Here is an 18,942-nt window from a genome sequence, read left to right on the forward strand (position 1 = left end):
AAGTTCATTTGCATCAGCTTTTTAGAGTCCACATATAAGTGATGTCATATGATATTTGTTTTGTCTGACTTACTTCACTTAGTATGGTAATCTTAAGTTCTATCCATGTTGCTGCAAATGGCATTATTTCATTTCTTTTTAATAGCAGAGTAATATTCCATTGTATTGGGTTGGCCAAAAAGTTCATTTGGGTTTTTAAAATGAACTTTTTGGGCAACCAAATGTATACATATCACATCTTCTTTATCCATTCCTCTGTCCATGGACATTTGGATTGCTTCCATGTCTCGGCTATTGGAAACAGCACTGCAATGAACACAGGGGTGCAGGTAGTTTGAATTATGACTTTCTCCATATATATGCCTAGGAGTGGGATTGCAGGATCATATGGTAGTTCTATTTTTAGTTTTTAAGGTACCTCCACACTGTTTTCCATAGTGGCTGTATCAACTTACATTCTCACCAACAGTTAGGAGGGTTCCCTTTTCTGCACACCTAAAAAAGGGAAATCATTTTTAACTTAGTGATGTGAGAACAGCAAAACAGGGTGAAGCCACACACCTGGATTCTATTTCTCTGAGCCTGTTTTCCTGTGCTCCATGGACGAATATAATTTGCATAATGGCAAGAATGAACACTTGGAAGTAGGGCACTCATTTTTTGCCGGGCGTGGGGCAGCTAACATTCAGGTGTTTCCTACCATTAGCAGGTTTGTCCTCCTGGAGGATGTAATTTCTTTGAGATAAAAGGCAAAGATCTGGTTGCTAAATGCTGATATACTGCAACTATTCGAGAAAACCAGCCAGTGGAGGTATACAGTTCACGTAGAATCCTCAGGGAGGCCTTCCAAGCAGAAAGCCTTGAGCCTTCCTGCACCTTTCAGCATCTGCAGCTGTGGCATGCAGGAATGGGAACCGATGCTATAGTGACAAGCACGGACTGGGACTCTTGTATCATGTACACAATGCTCTCGTTGGCCTCCCTACTATCAGCTACTCCCTGCTGTCTGGGAGCATTCTAGGCTTTGTGGCTAGCTCCCAGGAAGATTAAAAGGTGGTCCTAGTTTGCCATATGGGTGTGTGATTACTCAGGTACTAAATGTGCTCGTTTCAAAACTATATGTATCATTCTGCCCTCAAGAGTCTAGTTAAGCTAGGACCCAGATTCAAAGGGGTGTGACTCCATGGCACTTCCTACCTATATTTCATTTTTCACTTTTTAAAACATTTTAATTGTTTGGCCCTACCACATGGCTTGCAGGATCTTAATGTCCTGACCAAGGACTGAATCCAAACCCCAACAGTGAAAGCATTAAGTCTTAACCACTGCACCACCAGGGAATTCTGCCCAGCCCCAGATTTTTGGGTTTTTTCAAATTTACAATCTTAACCATTTTTTGTTATTTATTCATTTGAATGTTCCCCAACCAGGGACTGAAGCTAAATGCTGGGGGGTATCTGAACCAGGGCCCATTGGCTACAGTGCTTTATCCATACTACCTCTGAAGATTGTGGGAATGGCAAGAATCTACTTTGAGTACTTTATTTTAAAAGTTAAAAAAAATAACAATTTATAGTCAGAAAACAGAAATATACATATATGACAGAAAAGTCAAAATACCTTTTCAAAAGGCTTTTGTTACCAAAAGCTGTTTGGTCAAAATGAGAGGCAAAAAACATGGAAAACTTAACCATATAATCTGACTTGGACAGGACTTTAAAGTAGACAATAGATAATGGTTTTCCACTTCAGGGTTAGGTACCTGGCAGATCTCTTTAAAAATGAGTCTTGAAGCTACAGATTTTATAGACACTCCAGCTGCTCTGAGATTAAAGATGGGCACACAATAGTCTAAGGCTGGTGTTCAGTCCACTGTCACCTTAAGGAGGCTCTCTGAATGTAACTGTAACACACAAGTCATCAACAGTAACAAATCCTGGGCTAAAACCCCACCAATGCTGCCTCAAGAGTGGCTGTTGAGTGGACTCAGGACAGACACAGGCATTTTCTTAGTGTTTATTCCAGTATCTTTAGACAAAAAATTTCTACCTTTTCTTATCTTAGATGTTTCCACTTCACCCAAGCTTCTGCCCAATGGTCATAAAGCTATGTTTTACCACAGCACACACGGCTCTCCATCAAGAACGGTAAATAATGGGGTTGGAGTGGAGTATGCTACTAACCAGCCATCCCTGCTTGTTTAAAAGAGCAGCAGGGTTGGGGTGGGGCTGGGTAAAGCTAGTTGACTTTATAAAGGGTCCTTTCTTTAAAGAGAGGAGAAGAGAGATGCTAAGCTCCATGGCCATGCCTCAGTTTCTTGTTTCCTAAGCACTTTGTTTTGGGAGATTGCTCCTGGGCAGACAGGGTTCCCTGTGTTTGTGTTAGTGTGTTAGTCGCTCAGTGTCCAACGCTTCATGACCCCATGGACTGTAGGCCCCCAGGCTCCTCTGTCCATGGGATTTTCCAGGCAAGAATCCTGGAGTGGGTTGCCATTTCCTTCTCCAGGAGATCTTCCCGATCCAGAGATCAAACCCAGGTATCCTGCATTGCAGGCAGATTCTTTACTGTTTGAGCCACAGGGCTCCCTGCTGGTGCTGCTGCTGCTAAGTTGCTTCAGTTGTGTCCAACTCTGTGTGACCCGGTAGACGGCCTCCCACCAGGCTCCCCCATCCCTGGGATTCTCCAGGCAAGAACGCTGGACTGGGTTGCCATTTCCTTCTCCAATGCATGAAAGTGAAAAGTGAAAGTGAAGTCACTCAGTCGTGTCCGACTCTTAGTGACCTCATGGACGGCAGCCTACCAGGCTCCTCCGTCCATGGGATTTTCCAGGCAAGAGTACTGCAGTGGGGTGCCATTGCCTTTTCTGACAGGGCTTCCTAGTTCCTGGTTCCGTTTAATTCCCTGCATTGTGCAGGGTGGGGGCAGTGTGGGGGGACAGCTCAGCCACCTGGTTGCAGCACAGTGGGTTTTCTGTCCAGGTTCCAAGAAGATTCTCCCTTTACACCTGTGGTGCCTACCTAGGAATGCTGCCGTGCAGAGCTCCAGGAGAACTGGAAGCACCAAATGAGTTAAGAAGCTTTTGGTTTGCAAAGCTTTGGGGGATTACAGGATTGTGGCCTTGTAGTCTATTTCCAGCCATGACAGTTAAGTTTCCAGTTCAGTATTATACTTTCATAAAGGGAACAGGGTGAGCTCGAAATCGTCGACACCCAAGGTCCTTTTAATGCTTAGGCTAAGCTAAAGCCAATGATGCCTCAAAAAAAAAAAAAAAAAAAAAGTTATAAGTTGAAGCGCTAGGCATTCTCTAGTTCAGGGTCTATTTGCTCAGAAAGGTGAAAAGTCAGAATAAATGGGATTTTTAGTGGGTTCTTCAAAGTCACAGGGTTCACGGGAATGCTTCTGCAGCACTGAGGTGGCTGAAGTCAGGGGAAAGGCTATGACAGCAGGGAACCTGGGTGTTCTGTCTCTGTTTCAACCAGTATTTCTTTTCAACATTGAAATTTTGTGTAAGAATTTGGAAGGGTCCTACAGCTTTAAGAAATCAAACAGCTGGACTAGACCTGGGTCTCCTTTCAGCTCTAATACTTAGGGTGAATACCCCTGCCTCTGGGCCAGGGGGTTGGAAGTCACTTGAACCTAGTCATCCATAAGGCTGTTGACATTTGTAATGACTGAATGCCCAGAAACACTGACGATTCCCTTGGTTATGTCACACGGTTGATAACAGACTCGACAAACGGGAGCCTTGCTTATTACCTAAATAGGTAACGTTGTTACCCAGATATGCTGGCATTTCACTGGCTCCAAGAAACTCAGGGGTTTTCATGCATTTAACAGGCAGCCTGCTATTGTTGTCTAATTGTCCCTGCAAGGGTTAATATGGAAGAGCAGTACATAAGCTTTGGGGAAAAAAAACTGTATAGATCTTACAGTAAATGCCAAGCCTTCCAAATGGGCCAGAGTTCTCTGCAGGGCTCCGAGTGGCACCTTTGCAGGAGCAGTCCAAAAGAAATGCCCACAACAAAGAGATGTTTCTGTGTCAGGCTCAGACAAGAACTTCACTTTGTACAGAGGGGCTGCGGCTGCCGCACTGCTGGAACTAGCAGGGCCACATGTTCCCATCTCTCACACGCCTCCCGTTGCTGAGCACACGGTGTTATCATCCCCTGGGATTTCTTCAGTCCATTTGTTTTGGCACTTCTGGGGCCGCCAAGGGCATTTATTTTTAGTCGAGCTCACTTCTACCGCTTGCCACTTGAACGCCAATCTTTCTATTCTTAGGCTAAAACTCATTTTAGGACAAGTAGCTTTCCAAGTCAGCAAAGAAGTTTTCCTCCAGGGTTAGTAAGAAGAACTGAGAAAGAGGGTCTGAGCTGTATTTTGGCCTTTAAGTCAGTCTCTGAGAATCAGGAAGTGAACTCGCTCAGTCGTGTCTGACTCTTTGCGACCCCGTGGACTGTAGCCCAGCAGGCTCTTCCATCCACAGGATTCTCCAGGCAAGAATACTGGAGTGGGTTGCCATTTCCAACACTGTGAAAGAATTAGGTTAATCCTTCTGATTCACTCAGTCCTACAGTTCAATTGTCAGTTTCCCTGTTTACAGTGGATTAAGATGATCTTGAGAATCATGGATAAATAACTTAATTTTTTTTTTTTTTTTTTTTTACTGTTAGCCAAACACTACTCTAAGACCTCACTCTTTCAGTTGATTTAGCTCTCCAATACTACACTGTCAAAACTACCATTCCCCTTTTACACATCAGGGAAGCTGTTTAGAAAAGGGAAGGACAGTACTTGCCAAGATCACCTTGGGCAGAACTAGAATTTGAACTTGGGTAGTCTGGCTCCAGATACCATGTGACTGAGCATGCATACCAAAGAGCGCACCTGACCGGGACCACTTCCTTCCAGAATATTCTGCTGACTTGTGATCTGGATAGTAGCGTCAGTTTAAATTAATCCAGAATGAGGTAGTATCACTTGTCAGGCTGACCCTATCCTAACACAGCCTTATAGTTGAGACAGAGCCCTCGCTTCTTTCCCTGTTTTGATTACAAAAAAAAAAAATGCTGCCTCAGTATCTCCAGGTCTTTTCCTAGAGAACCACAGTGCTTGGATTTCTGGTCTAGAATGAGCAAAGGCCTTCCTGATACATTTAGGAAGTTATTCATTTTGTGGGTGGGAAAAGTCAGTGTTTCTCAAGGTCAAGTTGGTATCAGAAGACTGCAGAGGACTTGTTAAAACAGCATGCGCCCCCACACCAGAGATTCTGGTTTAGGAGGTCTAGTGTGGAGCCTGAGTTTGCATTTCTGTTGAGTTCCCAGAGGATGTTGATGCTGCTGGTTCCTGACCACACTTTGAAACCACTGCGGGAAGGTCAGGAGGCTAAGATTCTACCCACGAGCCAGTGACTACTTCGACCACTTCGTTCTCAGTGTTGTACTCTACAGTACCCACCCCATAAGCCCTTATGCACATCACTAGGTGGGCATACGTGACAACAGTCAATCTAACAGCAGACATTATGATGTCATCCCTGACGTAAAGCCTTTATGCTATTAGGTAAAGTCTACCCAGATACCATGAAGGCATGTGCAATGAAGAGGTTCTTCTAAAAATCCGTCTTCCCCTCCTCCTGTGCCCCATCTCTGATTGACCCACTGCTTACTCTAAATCAGTAGTTCAATAAGGAGCCCAGATCCTTCTCCCCTGGTATTCTGCCATCAAGCCCTAGGTGTGTCCAGGCTCTTGCCTAATCTAAATTGATCTCCTGTTCCTCTGCCTCCAGGCTGCCATGCTTTCTCTTCATATCAAAATGGTGAATCAGGCAGCCGAGGAAGGCCTGGAATGCCAGGGATGGGATCACTGGCAGGCTTCTCCATGGCTCTAGGATTGAGTCTGGTTCCCTATCCATTTTCCCCAGCTTTTCCATCTTGCTTACCACCCCACTCAAATGTCATCCTTGAATGATATCTACAAGTCTTTTGCTGACCAACTTGGGGGTGGTTTGGCTGCTTTCTCATCATCTCCTGTGCCTGTCACATAGCTCTCACATACTGGGATGTACTCACCTACCTGTTTCCATCTCTACGGATGGAGATCCCTCAAGGCAGGGCCTGCAAGGTGTCTTTGTATCTTGGGAACTGGTGCCTGACATCGAAAGATTCTTTAGGCACTAGTGGGTATTCCCTGACACATCTGCTGATTTATTAGTTCACTAATGAAACTGGTCTGAACTACAGACTTCTCCCCCTACCCAGAGCATTCTTTCCAGGTTTTCTGAGCTTGAAACCAAGTGTGAGCAGTTGTTTTACTAGTTAGAATACTCTGAAAGACTCTTAGATTTCAAAGGCCACAGTTCCCTACAAGAATACTTTCACTTCATTTTCATGATACTTAATCATGCAGCATCAGCAGAATGAATGTGTCAGGGTAGGTACACCAGCCTCATTTCCATGTGAGCAGAGAGGTTCCAACACAGCGTGCAGGGAAAGTTAGCAGCAGCGCACTGTTAGAAATTTCAGGGATTTTTATCTCTGACAGATTTTAGCATTCTTTGGTAATGCTGGCAGGCATACACTGTCAGTGGAGTCCTATCACCTTTGTAGGATCATCTGCAGGGATGGAATGAGAGTCTAAGTTTTTGGTAGTTTCTGAGAAATTTCATAAGCTGTGGCCCACATGATGTGTGGGACCTCCAGCAATTCTCAGCTGTTACCTGCCTCTTTTATGATTAAGTCTTAACCACTGGGTCTGCTTGCTCCCATCCAGAGCTTCTATCCAGGCTGTCTTTGGATCACGAATTTCCTGGTTTGACTTCCCCACTAATGAAAGAGGAGCCCAACTCCTTGGTCATTGTGTCCCCTATGTCTGGTGCTATATGGCATATGGTGGGCACTCAATAAATGGAGGTCATGTGGTTTTGAGCAGATGGACAAAGAAGGCTGGCATCAATCTACCCCTACTTAGTGAATCTACAGATCAGTTAATAACTCAGACCTTGGTAAGGTGTCTTAAGAAAACTAAAGATGAGAGGCGGTCTATAAAACAGAAACCATATTTACTCATGGTATCTGGGGGAAGAATTATAACATGAAGTATTTAATTTCCAAATGTCTATCACCAAGGTTTTTATCATCTCCCTTGCTTGGCAAATTGCAGGTCCCACCAGATACCCCACCCCACTCGCTACCACAGTCACCACATCAAAATATATAAAGGCAACCGGGCAGTAACGCCAACTCAGATGACCCAAGTGGGTGGCAAGGTCAACCACTCTAGCCAGTGGTCCTATCTTACAGTTCTGTCCCCAAAGTTATCTCTTTAAATACAGGGCCATGAATACCCTTTCCCTGCTCCACCTACCCATGTAGCATTTTTAAAGTACAAAGTGGGCAAAGGCTCTTTAAGCAAAGCGTAAGCCATTTCTAGCCACATCTCTGTATTTACTCTCACAGCATCCAGCAGGCATTCTCTTATTAATTTAGAGTCCACAATTAGCCAACAGGCCCAAACTTTTTCAGGAAACTTCACATGAAGAGGAAAGTGTGCTAACTTTATGGTATCACCATAAAGTGATTTCATTTAGTCCCTGCAGTGCATCTAGTCTATCTAAGCATCATAATGTATCTAACAGTATCTAATACCATCAGTGAAAGTGAAGTCACTCGGTCGCGTCCAACTCTTTGCAACCCCATGTCCATGGGATTCTCCAGGCAACAATACTGGAGTGGGTTGCCATTTCCTTCTTCAGAGGATCTTCCCGACACAGGGATCGAACCCAGGTCTCCTGCATTGTAGGCAGACTCTTCACTGTCTAAGCCACCAGGGGCTCAATACCATCATTAAGCGGTATTAATGATGTTTAGAATTTCTCTTGCAAACCAACAGAAGAACTTAGCAAAGAGACACCAATTTAGACTGAAATAATGCACAGAGTGAAACTGAGATAATTTTCAGTTACAAAGCCAGATTTTCCCAGAACTAAGTCATTCTCTGCCTTTTGTTGTTTGTTTAGCGACTAAGTCATGTTTGACTCTTTGCAACCCCATGGACAGTAGCCTGCCAGGCTCTTCTGTCCATGGGATTTCCCAGACAAGAATATGGGAGTGGGTTGCAGTTTCCTTCTCCAGGCGTTCTCTGCCTTTAAGTCCTATGAAAAGCTATCAATTTCCAGATTTCCTAGCCAGACAACTCTTTAGATGGGTCACACAACTACCCTGGACCATTTACTTCTGCTCATCAGGTACATCTCATCCATCACCTCTGCCTAACATATTCTTGGACTCTTTGTCATGAAAGCAGTCTCTGTGCTGTGACCTAAGCACAGACAGGAACAAACTAAGCAATTCAGAGTCTAACCACCTGGACAGCAGCTATATTAGTCCATGCTGAGAAATGTTTCTAAGGCAGGAAGTTTGATCATAAGCTTATGGTCCTTATCATAGTCCTTTAAGGGATTTAATTTGCACAGACTAGTATGTGAAGGTGGTTTTCCAAAGAAAGGTCAGTATCCAAAGTAAATTTAATTATGACTTGAAATTGTACATGTGACTGCCTAAATTTGATCATTATTCCCTCTACTGAGAGGAAAGACTTTATTCACATTCTGTAAGCACTAGAAAATGGTCTAAATAGTTAATCTCCATTATTTCTAGACTGTGCTCCACATCTTCTGGTGTCAAGATCAAAACCTGAAGCCATACAGCTGGAGGGCTATGTGTTCCCTTAATCTTATGGCCATGTTCTGCTCTAACAGTTCTTGCTCTTGATCAGTTTGACACTCCTCCTGGAACAGAAGGGGCTTGTGACTATTTTTCACCTCTTCTAGAATTGTAACAAAATTACTCAAGTGAAATGGAGTTTACGGTTATCCGATTTTTAAAAAGGCAGAAGCACTTCTTTTGAGCATGTAGGTGGCTAATTAAAATATGCAGTATGGTTATACTGATGTCCTGATATTTGGCAGCTCTACTGAACTTGGCCTTTTATATACATGCTTTAGGAACCTAGGGACTCAAACAGTTTGAGCAAAGAATCAAAATGACTCAGGGCAGGTAGGCAGGTACATAGCTAGATGTCACGTGAAGTGGGCAGTGGGACGATCTGGGGGACAATGCTGCTCCAGACCGCTGCTGGCTGTCACTGCCAAGGAAAGCTTGACTGGTGACACTCCTTGAAAGAGTCCCTGCTCACATGCTTACTCTAATCTAGTTGAAGACTGTAGTCATTGTCACATCTTCTCTTGGTGCTATCTGGGTAAGTCAGATTTATTTTTCCCCAGCCCTCTGTTCTCCTATCCCTTCAGGCACTTCCAATCTCACCAACCCACTCCCCACAACAGAAGTTCTATCTGCTCTTTTGTTGGTAGCTAGCCCGGGGACGGCGGAGCCTGGTGGGCTACCATCTATGGGGTCTCACAGAGTCGGACATGACTGAAGTGACTAAGCAGCAGTCATATCTGAATAGCTCTCACAAAACCTTGGTTCTCCTAGGCTCTGGCCTTAATGAATATATGGTACTCCAGACCCTAATCTTGATTATCTAAGCTGGAGGAAAATGTCCTACAGCTCCCAGGGTTGGTTGGTTGGTTGGTTTTTTCCCCATATGGGGTATACTTCATTATTTAGCCTAACTTAAGTTTTTTTGCCAACGTCTTTGAGCACACCTCCCTTGTCCTAGAGTATTTTAAACCCACATCATGAGTATTTTGGGGCAGATTGTAGAAGACCAGGGTCAAAAAGTCAGCCCACATGCCTTGGAGCTTTGAACTTCAGACAGGAGCCAATCTGGGTTAGTTCAGGTCAATATCTACCTCAGCCAACCCCAAATTTCCTCCAGTTCAGAAAAGATGTGTCTCCTTTCCTTTGAAGAATTTAAGTTTTGCATGGGCTTCTATTCTCCACTGTTCATGGCTTGTCATGTATTTCATATGTGACCTAGGGAAGCAAAAGGGATGCTCACCTACCTGATACAAGGTGAATATATGGCTTCAACTAACTTACTTTGACAATTTAGGTGAATTCCTAGCATTCTTTAGGATAAGGTTAAACTCCAATGAAAAGTTATTATATCTTAAAAGAATATGAACAGAACACACAGCAAAAATGAATCATCTCTCCCACCTTCCTGGAGCACCATCAGTAGATTCTGGTGTATCTTAATCTTTTGAAATGATATGAAAGGTGTAATGCAAGTCATGGCACTACTCTGAGAAATCGTTTAGGAAGTTAGTATTGCTCATCCATTAATGATTAATGTTAGAGTCTGAAAACTTTCATAAGCAGGGCTTTTCCAAGCTCTGTCTGGATACACATCAGAGGCCATCTTCACTACACACACGCCTTTTTCAAGGAGTCCAGGCAAGTGAAAGAGTTTGAGAGGGCAGTCCGTTGGAGCCTGTCCATTTTTCACGTTCCCTTAAAGATAACATTTCTCAAGCTGCTAAATTACCAGTCCGTGGAGTCACGTGACCAATCTAAACGTGATCCGGCTGCCAGCCAATCGCAGAGTGCAGGCAAGCCCGTCCCAGCTTCTCACGCTCGGGACAGTCAGAACCTAAGGGCAGGGGGGCATTTGGAGACTCAACTCCCCTCTCTCCAACCCCCGCCCCACGTACTGCTTGAGGGACTGCTTGACCACACACTTTAAAGTTCGCTCTCTCTTTAGGAGACTCGTGACTGCAGACTGGCAGGCCTCCCAAGCCACCGGGCGACAGGAGCTAGGGACTCTGGAGTGGGTACTTAGGGCGCGGGCCGTTTTCCGTCCCAACTCCCCAGAGCTGGCGAGCCAGCCCCTTGGTGTGAGGTCGAGATCGCTTCGGGGACCCGCCAGGATTTTCACCAAATCCTCTCAGAAGGGCTTGCTGTAGCCTGCCTGGGAAAGTTGCGCGGCCGCAAGTGGGAGCGTGGTTGAGGACAGGGCTCCAGGCCCAGTGCGGTAGACCCTGGGGACCCGACAGCAGTACCCCCACCCCCTGCAAACCACAGTCGTACACCAGCTCTCCCAGCTCCCGCGCTATTCCCTCTGATCTATTGTTTAGAATGAGGACTAATTACAGTCGCCAGATTAGGACTCGATTCCTCTCGAGGAAATCTCACCGGGAACGAGGCTCAGCAAACTAACCTGATTAAGTCTCCGTTCCACTCCCCTCCCCCGTTCAGCTCTCCTGGAGACCTGAGAGGTTTACGATTGCGGCCCGAAGAGTGGAAAGGGGGAGAGGGGAGAAACATCTAGAGGGGAGTCCTATTTCAAGCCTCACTCGTCCTCCAACCCTCACTCCAGAGGCGGCCCGGTGCCTGGGGAGTCGCAGTCCGGGTGCGCAAGCTGTGCACTTCTCGCCGCTCGCCGGAGACTCTCGGCCGCAGCCCACCGAACGTACGCCCCTTCACCGCCGCTGGGAACTCCAGCGCGGGTCGGCACCCGGCGCCCCGCGTCCCCAGAGGCGCCCTCCCTCATCCGCCGCCCACTCCCAACCTCCCTGGAAGTCGGAGGAGCGTGCCCGGGGCTGCAGCGCACGTCTCGGCCCACCCGGCCCTCTGCCTCCTTCCTAACACTCCGCCTGGCAGAGGAGATACAACCATTGTTCAATGGCTTAGAAGCCCGCATCACCCATCCCCGGCCCAGCGGAGTGAAAAACGAGACAGAGCAGAGGCTTGAGCAGAAAGAGCGGAAGGGAATGAAGAGTAGTTCGGGAAAGGCGTTAGGACACCCCAAACCCCACTGTCCCCCCACCCCCCCACACCAGCCCGGCACCAAAGAGCCGCGGTGCTGACAGCTCAGAGGCGCCACCAGGGTGGGGAGGGAGAGAGAGAAGGCGACAAGAGCGGAGAGGCGCCTCCTAGGAGGGGGGTGGGGGGAGGTGGGCAAAAGGAGACCCGCGCCTTGGGGCCCCCTGGCGCCCCGGCTGGGTCCCGGCAGCCCGCTGAGGGGCGCGTCCTCACTCACCGGCTCCGGTGGCGCCGCTCTCCCGGGGCGCCCAGCACAGCGCGAGCAGCAGCCAGAGCGCCCAGCGCGCGGACGTGCCCATGGTGCCCGCCTGGATGGTGCCGCCGCCGCCGCCGCCGCCGCCGCTCGCTCCGCACAACAAGTTACCAGCCCTTCGGAAAGGAGGAAGGAGGTGGGGGCGGGGAGGGAGGAGGGGAAGGGGGAGGAGGGGAAGGAGTTCGAAAGGGGGGGAAAGGGAGCAGAGAAGAAGAGGGCACCCCCTCCTCTACAACTTGCACGATCTCCGCCCCCCCTCACCAGCCAACCCACCCGCCTACCCACCTCCCCGGGCTGCAGCGGCAGTGCGAGCCGAGCCCGCGGGCAGAAAATAATGCAGGCGCTGCAGAAGAGCGGAGGGAAGAGGAGGGGAGAAAGGGAGAGGGGGTGGGGAGCCAAGAGCGGAGAAGACAGAAGAGAGCGGAGCCGGCCGCGGAGAACCCACACTGGCGGCGGCTGGAGCGCGGGGTGAGGAGCGAGGAGGGGGCAGGAGGGGGAGTGGTCAGCGGGGAAGGGGGGGCGGGCACGGCGGCCTCAGCCCTCCTCCCCCTCGACGCGCTCCTCTTATAAGCTCCCGGCCGGCAGGTGCCTGCTCCGGGGGTGTGTGTGAGTTTGCGTGCGGGTGTGAGCGTAAGTGGCCGTGGCCGCGGCCGCCGCTGCCACCCGGACTGCTCCCGGGGCCCGGCTGCTCCGCGCGTCCGCCGGGAGCTCACGGGGGCCCGGGGCGGCCGCTGGTTGGCTCGCGCACCGCCCTCGCCTCCAATCCCCGGTGCCTGCCCTAATTTCCTGATCCATGGAACCTGCCGCCGCAGCTGTGCGCTCCCTACAGTCGTTACTGTACCTTCCCGGCAGCCGCCAACAGTAAATGCAGCAGCAGCAGTTAGCACTGATGCAACTACTGAGGCTGTTGCCACCGCCTTCTCACTAACGGGGCTTACAGCCCGGGGAGGGGGACTTGCACCTCCAGGGGCAACAAGCATCTCTCTATACCACCCTCTCCTGCTCCCCAAAGAGAGGCTGGTACTAGGAGGCTGGTAGGTAGCTTCTTCCTGGGGTCTCCTCTCCATTTCAAAGTGATGAAGAGGAGTGGATCTAAACGTTTGGGGTACTCTGGTGCGGGGTTGGGGCCGCTTGTCTCAGTTGAACGCTGAGATGCCATTTTTGCTTGGAAAAAAAAAAAAAATTCAGTGTGTCTTTAAGTGGGAGCGTGTGTGTAAGGAGAGTGCTTGTGGTTGTGGTTTGTCCTCTGTAATAGAGTGGGACTAAAATAACCCAGCCTGGGATGAGGAGGAGAGCTGCACGCTAGTACAGCTCTCCATTCTCCCATCAACGATTATAGTTAATTGCTAATTGCACAAATAATAGTTGGAAGGCCTGTAATTAAAAGCTTAATCTTTTCTTGTTTGGGGGAGGGGAAACCCGTAGGTTTATTCTTCTTGATATAGTTTGCAACATTCAATTACAAGGCTTACGGAAAGAAAAAAGGAAGCAAAGGCAAGACTTCTGTAAAGGATTGAATCCTGTTTTGTGTCTGGCAATACTGGCTTTTTTTGTGTACTTTGGTTTTCTTGCTCAATTTCCCCTGCTTGTCCCTATCTAATCAGCCCGAGAGGACACACGGAGCTATTTCACCTTCTTAAATAAAGGGTATGTATACATATATATATGTGTGTGTGTGTATGTGTATACATACATACATATATATATATATATATATATATATATATATATATTCAAATTTATTTGGGGCTGTGCTGGGTCTTCTTTGCCGCACAGCGGTTTCTTCTCTAGTTGTGGTCGTGGGCTTCTCCTCGCGCTGCCTTCTTTTGTGGAGCAGGGGCTCTAGGGCACACAGGCGTTAGTAGTTGTGGCACACCGGTTCAGTTGTCCTCCGCCCCGCCCCGCCCCGCCCCGCCCATGTGGAATCTTCCCAGACCAGGGATTCAACTGGTGTCTTCTGCATTGGCAGGCGGCTTCTTTACCTCTGGACCACCAGGGAAGCCCTGAGTTTATATATATTTTTAAAAGTTTTGATCTCCAGTGACTCAAACTCTGCCCATTTCAATAGGACCAGCTCTGACTCTTCTGTTGATGATATGAGAAGTAGAGGGGTCCTGCCTCGCTGCATTCCTCTTGTCTTGGTGCTCCAGGGTATTTGTCAAGGCTAACATTAGATGGGATATTTATTAGAAACTTACTGTATCCAGGGGATGGAGAGGAAAATTCCAGGTCAGAGTATACTTTACTGGGACCAGAAGATACCCAGATTGTGACTGGTCAACATGAAGGGGCTTAACTCTATGTATCGGAAGAGACTTACACACAGTTCATTTTGAACTCTATTTTGCTCACCCTTGGTTATACATTTGATACAAACTGCAGCAGCCACACTTGTGTTGCCTGTGAAATTGAGCTGAACTCTGCTTTATGCCATTAGTAGTAAAGATGCATGCAAGGCATTAAGGGGTGATGGTAAAAGAGGCGTGTGGCAATTCCAATAATCTCAGGGTTCTGAAAGACCATGTGATAGTGAGCTACGTCACTGACAGGAGAGAAAAGGTGGTAGAGGGGATGCATGGAAGAAATATGAAAAGGTACAACGTTAACATAGTTACGCGGCTTTTAATATTTTATTAATACTCAGAGCTAAATATATATACTATAAGATGAACACTGCTGCTGCTGCTGCTAAGTCTTTTCAGTCGTGTCCGACTTTGTGCGACCCCATAGATGGCAGCCCACCAGGCTCCCCCATCCCAGGCAAGAATACTGGAGTGGGTTGCCATTTCCTTCTCCAATGCATGAAAGTGAAAAGTGAAACTGAAGTCGCTCAGTTGTGAACACTAATATGGTATAATAAGATTTACCTCTGACAAATACATTATACTTTCTATATCTCCAAAAGATATAAACAAACTGTTGGTGAACTTAGCTGCGGCTCTATGTGCAATCCTGCGGCTCTCTTGTTGAATCCAAAGGAAGCATAACTTTCACTGGATGTGTCACTTGAGCAAATCTCAGTACCTCACTGTGCCTGCCTTCTGACCTACAAACGGAACACAAAACCAGCTCATATAAAGTCAGAGTGCTCTGTGGCCCCACGGGCCAGCTCTCTGCAAAGTGCTGATTACTGGAAGGATAGGTTGTAAGGAAGAATGAATTTGATGAACATAGAAAGTAACCAAATAACCAGAGATGAATTTTTCATGAGTGAAGACGGGTATAGTTGAGCTAGATAGGCTCAGGGAGGTTGATGCTGCTGGATTCAGAGCCTTCAGGTAAATGCACAGGCAACCCCATTCCTGCAATCCACCATATTCATTCATTTGTTGAAGCAACACGCACTGAGCATCCCTGGGTAGCAGGTACTGTGCTAGGCAGTGGGTATGCAGAGATGCTTCTTGGGTGAAGCTCAGGATCTGGTGGGGAGGCAAAGAAACTGCCATGATTGTAATACCCTATGCATAGCACACGCTTAGGCTTCAAGGTGTTGTAAGGTTAAAAGGAGAGAGTAGCTAATATGACTGGCATAGAAGGGAATCAGAAAAGGCTTTCCAGAGCACTTGTCTCTGAGCTGAAATCATATTTTTACCAAACAATTCCAGTTCTCTTTACTAATGGTCACATGATAGGATTGTACTTTCTGGCTCCCATAGAGTTAGGTGGGGCGGAAAGACCACTTTTGGCCAGTTTTTTGTGAGCAGAAGTTCTAAAGTGCCACTTCTGGCCTGGAGCATTTGATGGGACTTGCATGAGACCTTCTCTTTTGATCTGCATGCTGACCAGAAGTGCTCAAGAAGTGGCTGCTCCATGAGCCTGGTCTCTGAATGACTAGATTGAGTAGTTCTCTGCTATCTGCATGTCTCTGGCCATGGTCATATAGAGTAGAGGTTAGTAAATGGCCAGTGACCTGTTTTTGGATGACCTTTGAATAAGAATGGTTTTTACATTTTAACAAAGAGTTATACAAAAAAATGTAGAAGAAAATGTATAGCATATATATTTAGCTCTGAGTATTAATAAAATATTAAAATGCAAGAGATTGCACATTGCTCCCAAAGTGTTAAAATATTTACCATCTGAGTCTTTTGAGAAAAAACTGGCTACCTCCTGACACCGAGTGAGAAGTAAACCTTTGTTGTCTTTATTTAGTGAGCTTTTCTTACCTCAGCATGACCTCTTGTTAGCTTGAGTGGTACTCTGGGTGAAGGAAGACCCTGGTGCATGGAGGGAACAAAGGCAAAGAACATCAAGTGCTGAAGGAAATTCAAGGGCTTCTGAATAGTTCCATGTTGGGGGTCCAGTTGGCTAACAGCGAGAAGTAAGGCTAAGGAAGAAAGGCAGGGACTGGATTATGAAAATGTGTATGTAATGCCAACACTTTTTTTTTTTTTTGCCTTAAAAGTATCTTTTTATTTTTAAAAATGTATTTGTTTGGGCTGTACCGGGTCTTAGTTGTGGTGTGTGGAATCTTTAGTATGAGGCATGTAGGATCTAGTTCCCTGACCAGAGATTGAACCCTGATCCCTACATTGGGAGCACAGAGTCTTAACCACTGGACCACTAGGGTAGTTCCCCCAAAATCTCTTTTTTTTTTTTTTTTTCAATTAAAGTGTAGTTGATTTTGGAGAAGGAAATGGCAGCCCAATCCAGTATTCTTGCCTAGGAAATCCTATGGACAGAGGAGTGTGGTGGGCTACAGTCCATGTCACAAAGAGTTGGACACAACTGAGTGACTGAGCACACACACATAGTTATTATAATGCTGTTTTAGTTTTAGGTTTACAGCAAAGTGATTCAGTTATACATATATATATGTGAATACATGGATATTCTTTTTCAGATTCTTTTCCATTATAAGTTGTTATAAGATATTAATTAAATATAGTTCTCTGTGCTGTATTATAGGCCCTTGCACATCTATTTTTTTATATAGCAATGCATATCTATTCATTCCACACTCCTGATTTACTTATGCCCTTTACTTATGCCCCAGCCCCTTTCATGCCAACATTTTTGACTTGACCCTGTAGGCCATGGTGAGGACTTGGGATGGATTTTTTTTTTTCCCCATTTAAAAAAAAAAAAAATTCTTTAAGTTATACAATTTACTGTGGAGCAATTATAAAATATAGAGAAAAACTACTTTTAAAATATACTTTCAGTACCCAGAGATACTGTTAACATGTCTATTTCTTTTCTTTTAAAAACATTTTTAGTTATATCCTCAGGTCACAGGATTGTATTGACATTATTATAATTGGTTCAATTGTGCTTGTTTTTACTTGTTGATTTTACTTTTGCAAAACCAAAGACCAGTATTTGTGAGCCCAGTACTGCCTCCAAGAAATAGAATATTGACAGTAACAGACATCTATCCAGGTATGTCCCCATCTCATAAGCCTTCTCCCTGGAGTGAAACCACTATCGTGATAGATTGTGATGCGATTCTGGACATTCAGTGTGTTTTAGAAAGTTCACTCTGGTGTGAAGTGGTCTGTTGAGTGACTCCTTTGGGAAGCAGGGTAGAATAAGACTAGAGGAAGAACAGTTAGAGGCTCTGGTAGTAAGGGAAGACACTGAGAAAAGACAAGAAAAAGCTATTACTTGCAGTCAGAAATACTTGCATAATTCTTTCATGCGATTCACACCCCCCTCCCCAGTTCTCTGAATGTAGCTTTTAGAACAGTATTTTCCAGGCATGATCAATCCATAAGAATCCCTGGCAATGTGTGTTAAATGTGTAGATTCTCAGGCCCCTCTCTCGGAGACCCTGACTCCATAGATCCAGTATGGAGCCCAAGAAGCTGCATGTGTAACCTTGCTCCAGGCGACTCTTAGGATCAGCAATGATTAAGAAACCTTCCTAGAGAGTGTCTTCTTCAATGCAAGTCTTAACTGCCAAGTAGTTTTACCTCTCTCACACCTGTATGTATACTGCTACTGCTACTGCTAAGTCGATTCAGTCATGTCCGACTCTGCGCGACCCCAGAGACGGCAGCCCACCAGGCTCCCCCGTCCCTGGGATCCTCCAGGCAAGAACACCTGTATGTATAGATTTGACCAGTTTTCCCATGGATGGTGGGTTAGGGCCCACAGGCAATGGGAAGGTTAGTGTTGGGTTTTTCTTTTACTTCAAACCCTGGAAACTAATAAATACAGGTCATCTTCAAGCCCTCTTGCTAGACTGAAGCCCTGATTACTGTGTTTTCTACCTCATAACCTCACCATAGGAAGTAAGAAGTGAAATGAATTGTCCCTTTTGGAGCATTCTCCTTCTAAAGTATTCTGATGGTAACTTTGCAGACCTCCACCGCGCCATTTTCTAATTGTGTGGAGGCCAGTGAATTAAATGGAACTCACCCCTCTTTAGGCTTCCAGGTAGGATCTGCTGGTTTTAAACCAATGGCTTATAAATTTTAGCTTTCGTGAGAGTCACCCGGAGGACTGGTTAAAACACGAATTGCTAGGCTCCATCCCAGAATTTGTGATTCAGCCTGTCTGGAGTAGAGCCAGAGCATTAGCCTTTCTAAAAAGTCCCCCAGTAATATGTCACTGGTCAGAACCATCACTCGAAATCCATCAGCATAACTGCCCTCTTCAGCTGCTGCTAAGTCACTTCAGTCCTGTTCGACTCTGTGCGACCCCATAGACGGTAGCCCACCAGGCTTCCCCGTCCCTGGGATTCTCCAGTCAAGAACACTGGAGTGGGTTGCCATTTCCTTCTTCAATGCATGAAAGTGAAAAGTGAAAGTGAAGTCGCTCAGTTGTGTCCGACCCTCAGCGACCCCATGGACTGCAGCCTACCAGGCTCCTCTGTCCATGGGATTTTCCAGGCAAGAGTACTGGAGCGCGTTGCCATTGCCTTCTCTGCCCTCTTCAGCTACTGTTATCAATTCAAGGGCCTCAAGGAGTCATCCTCTAGCCTTCTGGCCACTCTGATTGGATGCTTCAGCCCTA

The 18,942-nt window shown here is 46.5% G+C and overlaps 1 protein-coding gene across 4 annotated transcripts in view; it reads right to left on the reverse strand.

The window, feature by feature from the left end:
• The window catches only part of VLDLR (very low density lipoprotein receptor), a 32,191-nt gene extending 19,554 nt beyond the window's left edge, over positions 1-12,637 (reverse strand). The window contains exons 1-2 of one of the 4 annotated variants that reach the window (XM_070794592.1): positions 12,268-12,635; positions 11,947-12,098 (exon numbers count right to left, since the gene is read on the reverse strand). In XM_070794592.1, coding sequence (XP_070650693.1) covers positions 11,947-12,028 — 82 coding nt within the window. In that variant the 5' untranslated portion in view covers positions 12,029-12,098; positions 12,268-12,635. Of the gene's footprint in view, positions 1-11,946 lie in introns of all 4 variants that reach the window. The other 3 variants (XM_070794594.1, XM_070794595.1, XM_070794593.1) reach the window with 3 other exon arrangements.
• Positions 12,638-18,942: the final 6,305 nt, after the last annotated feature.

The sequence above is a fragment of the Bos indicus genome, chromosome 8, assembly GCF_029378745.1.
Source record: "Bos indicus isolate NIAB-ARS_2022 breed Sahiwal x Tharparkar chromosome 8, NIAB-ARS_B.indTharparkar_mat_pri_1.0, whole genome shotgun sequence".
NCBI classification, from domain to species: Eukaryota; Metazoa; Chordata; class Mammalia; order Artiodactyla; family Bovidae; genus Bos; species Bos indicus.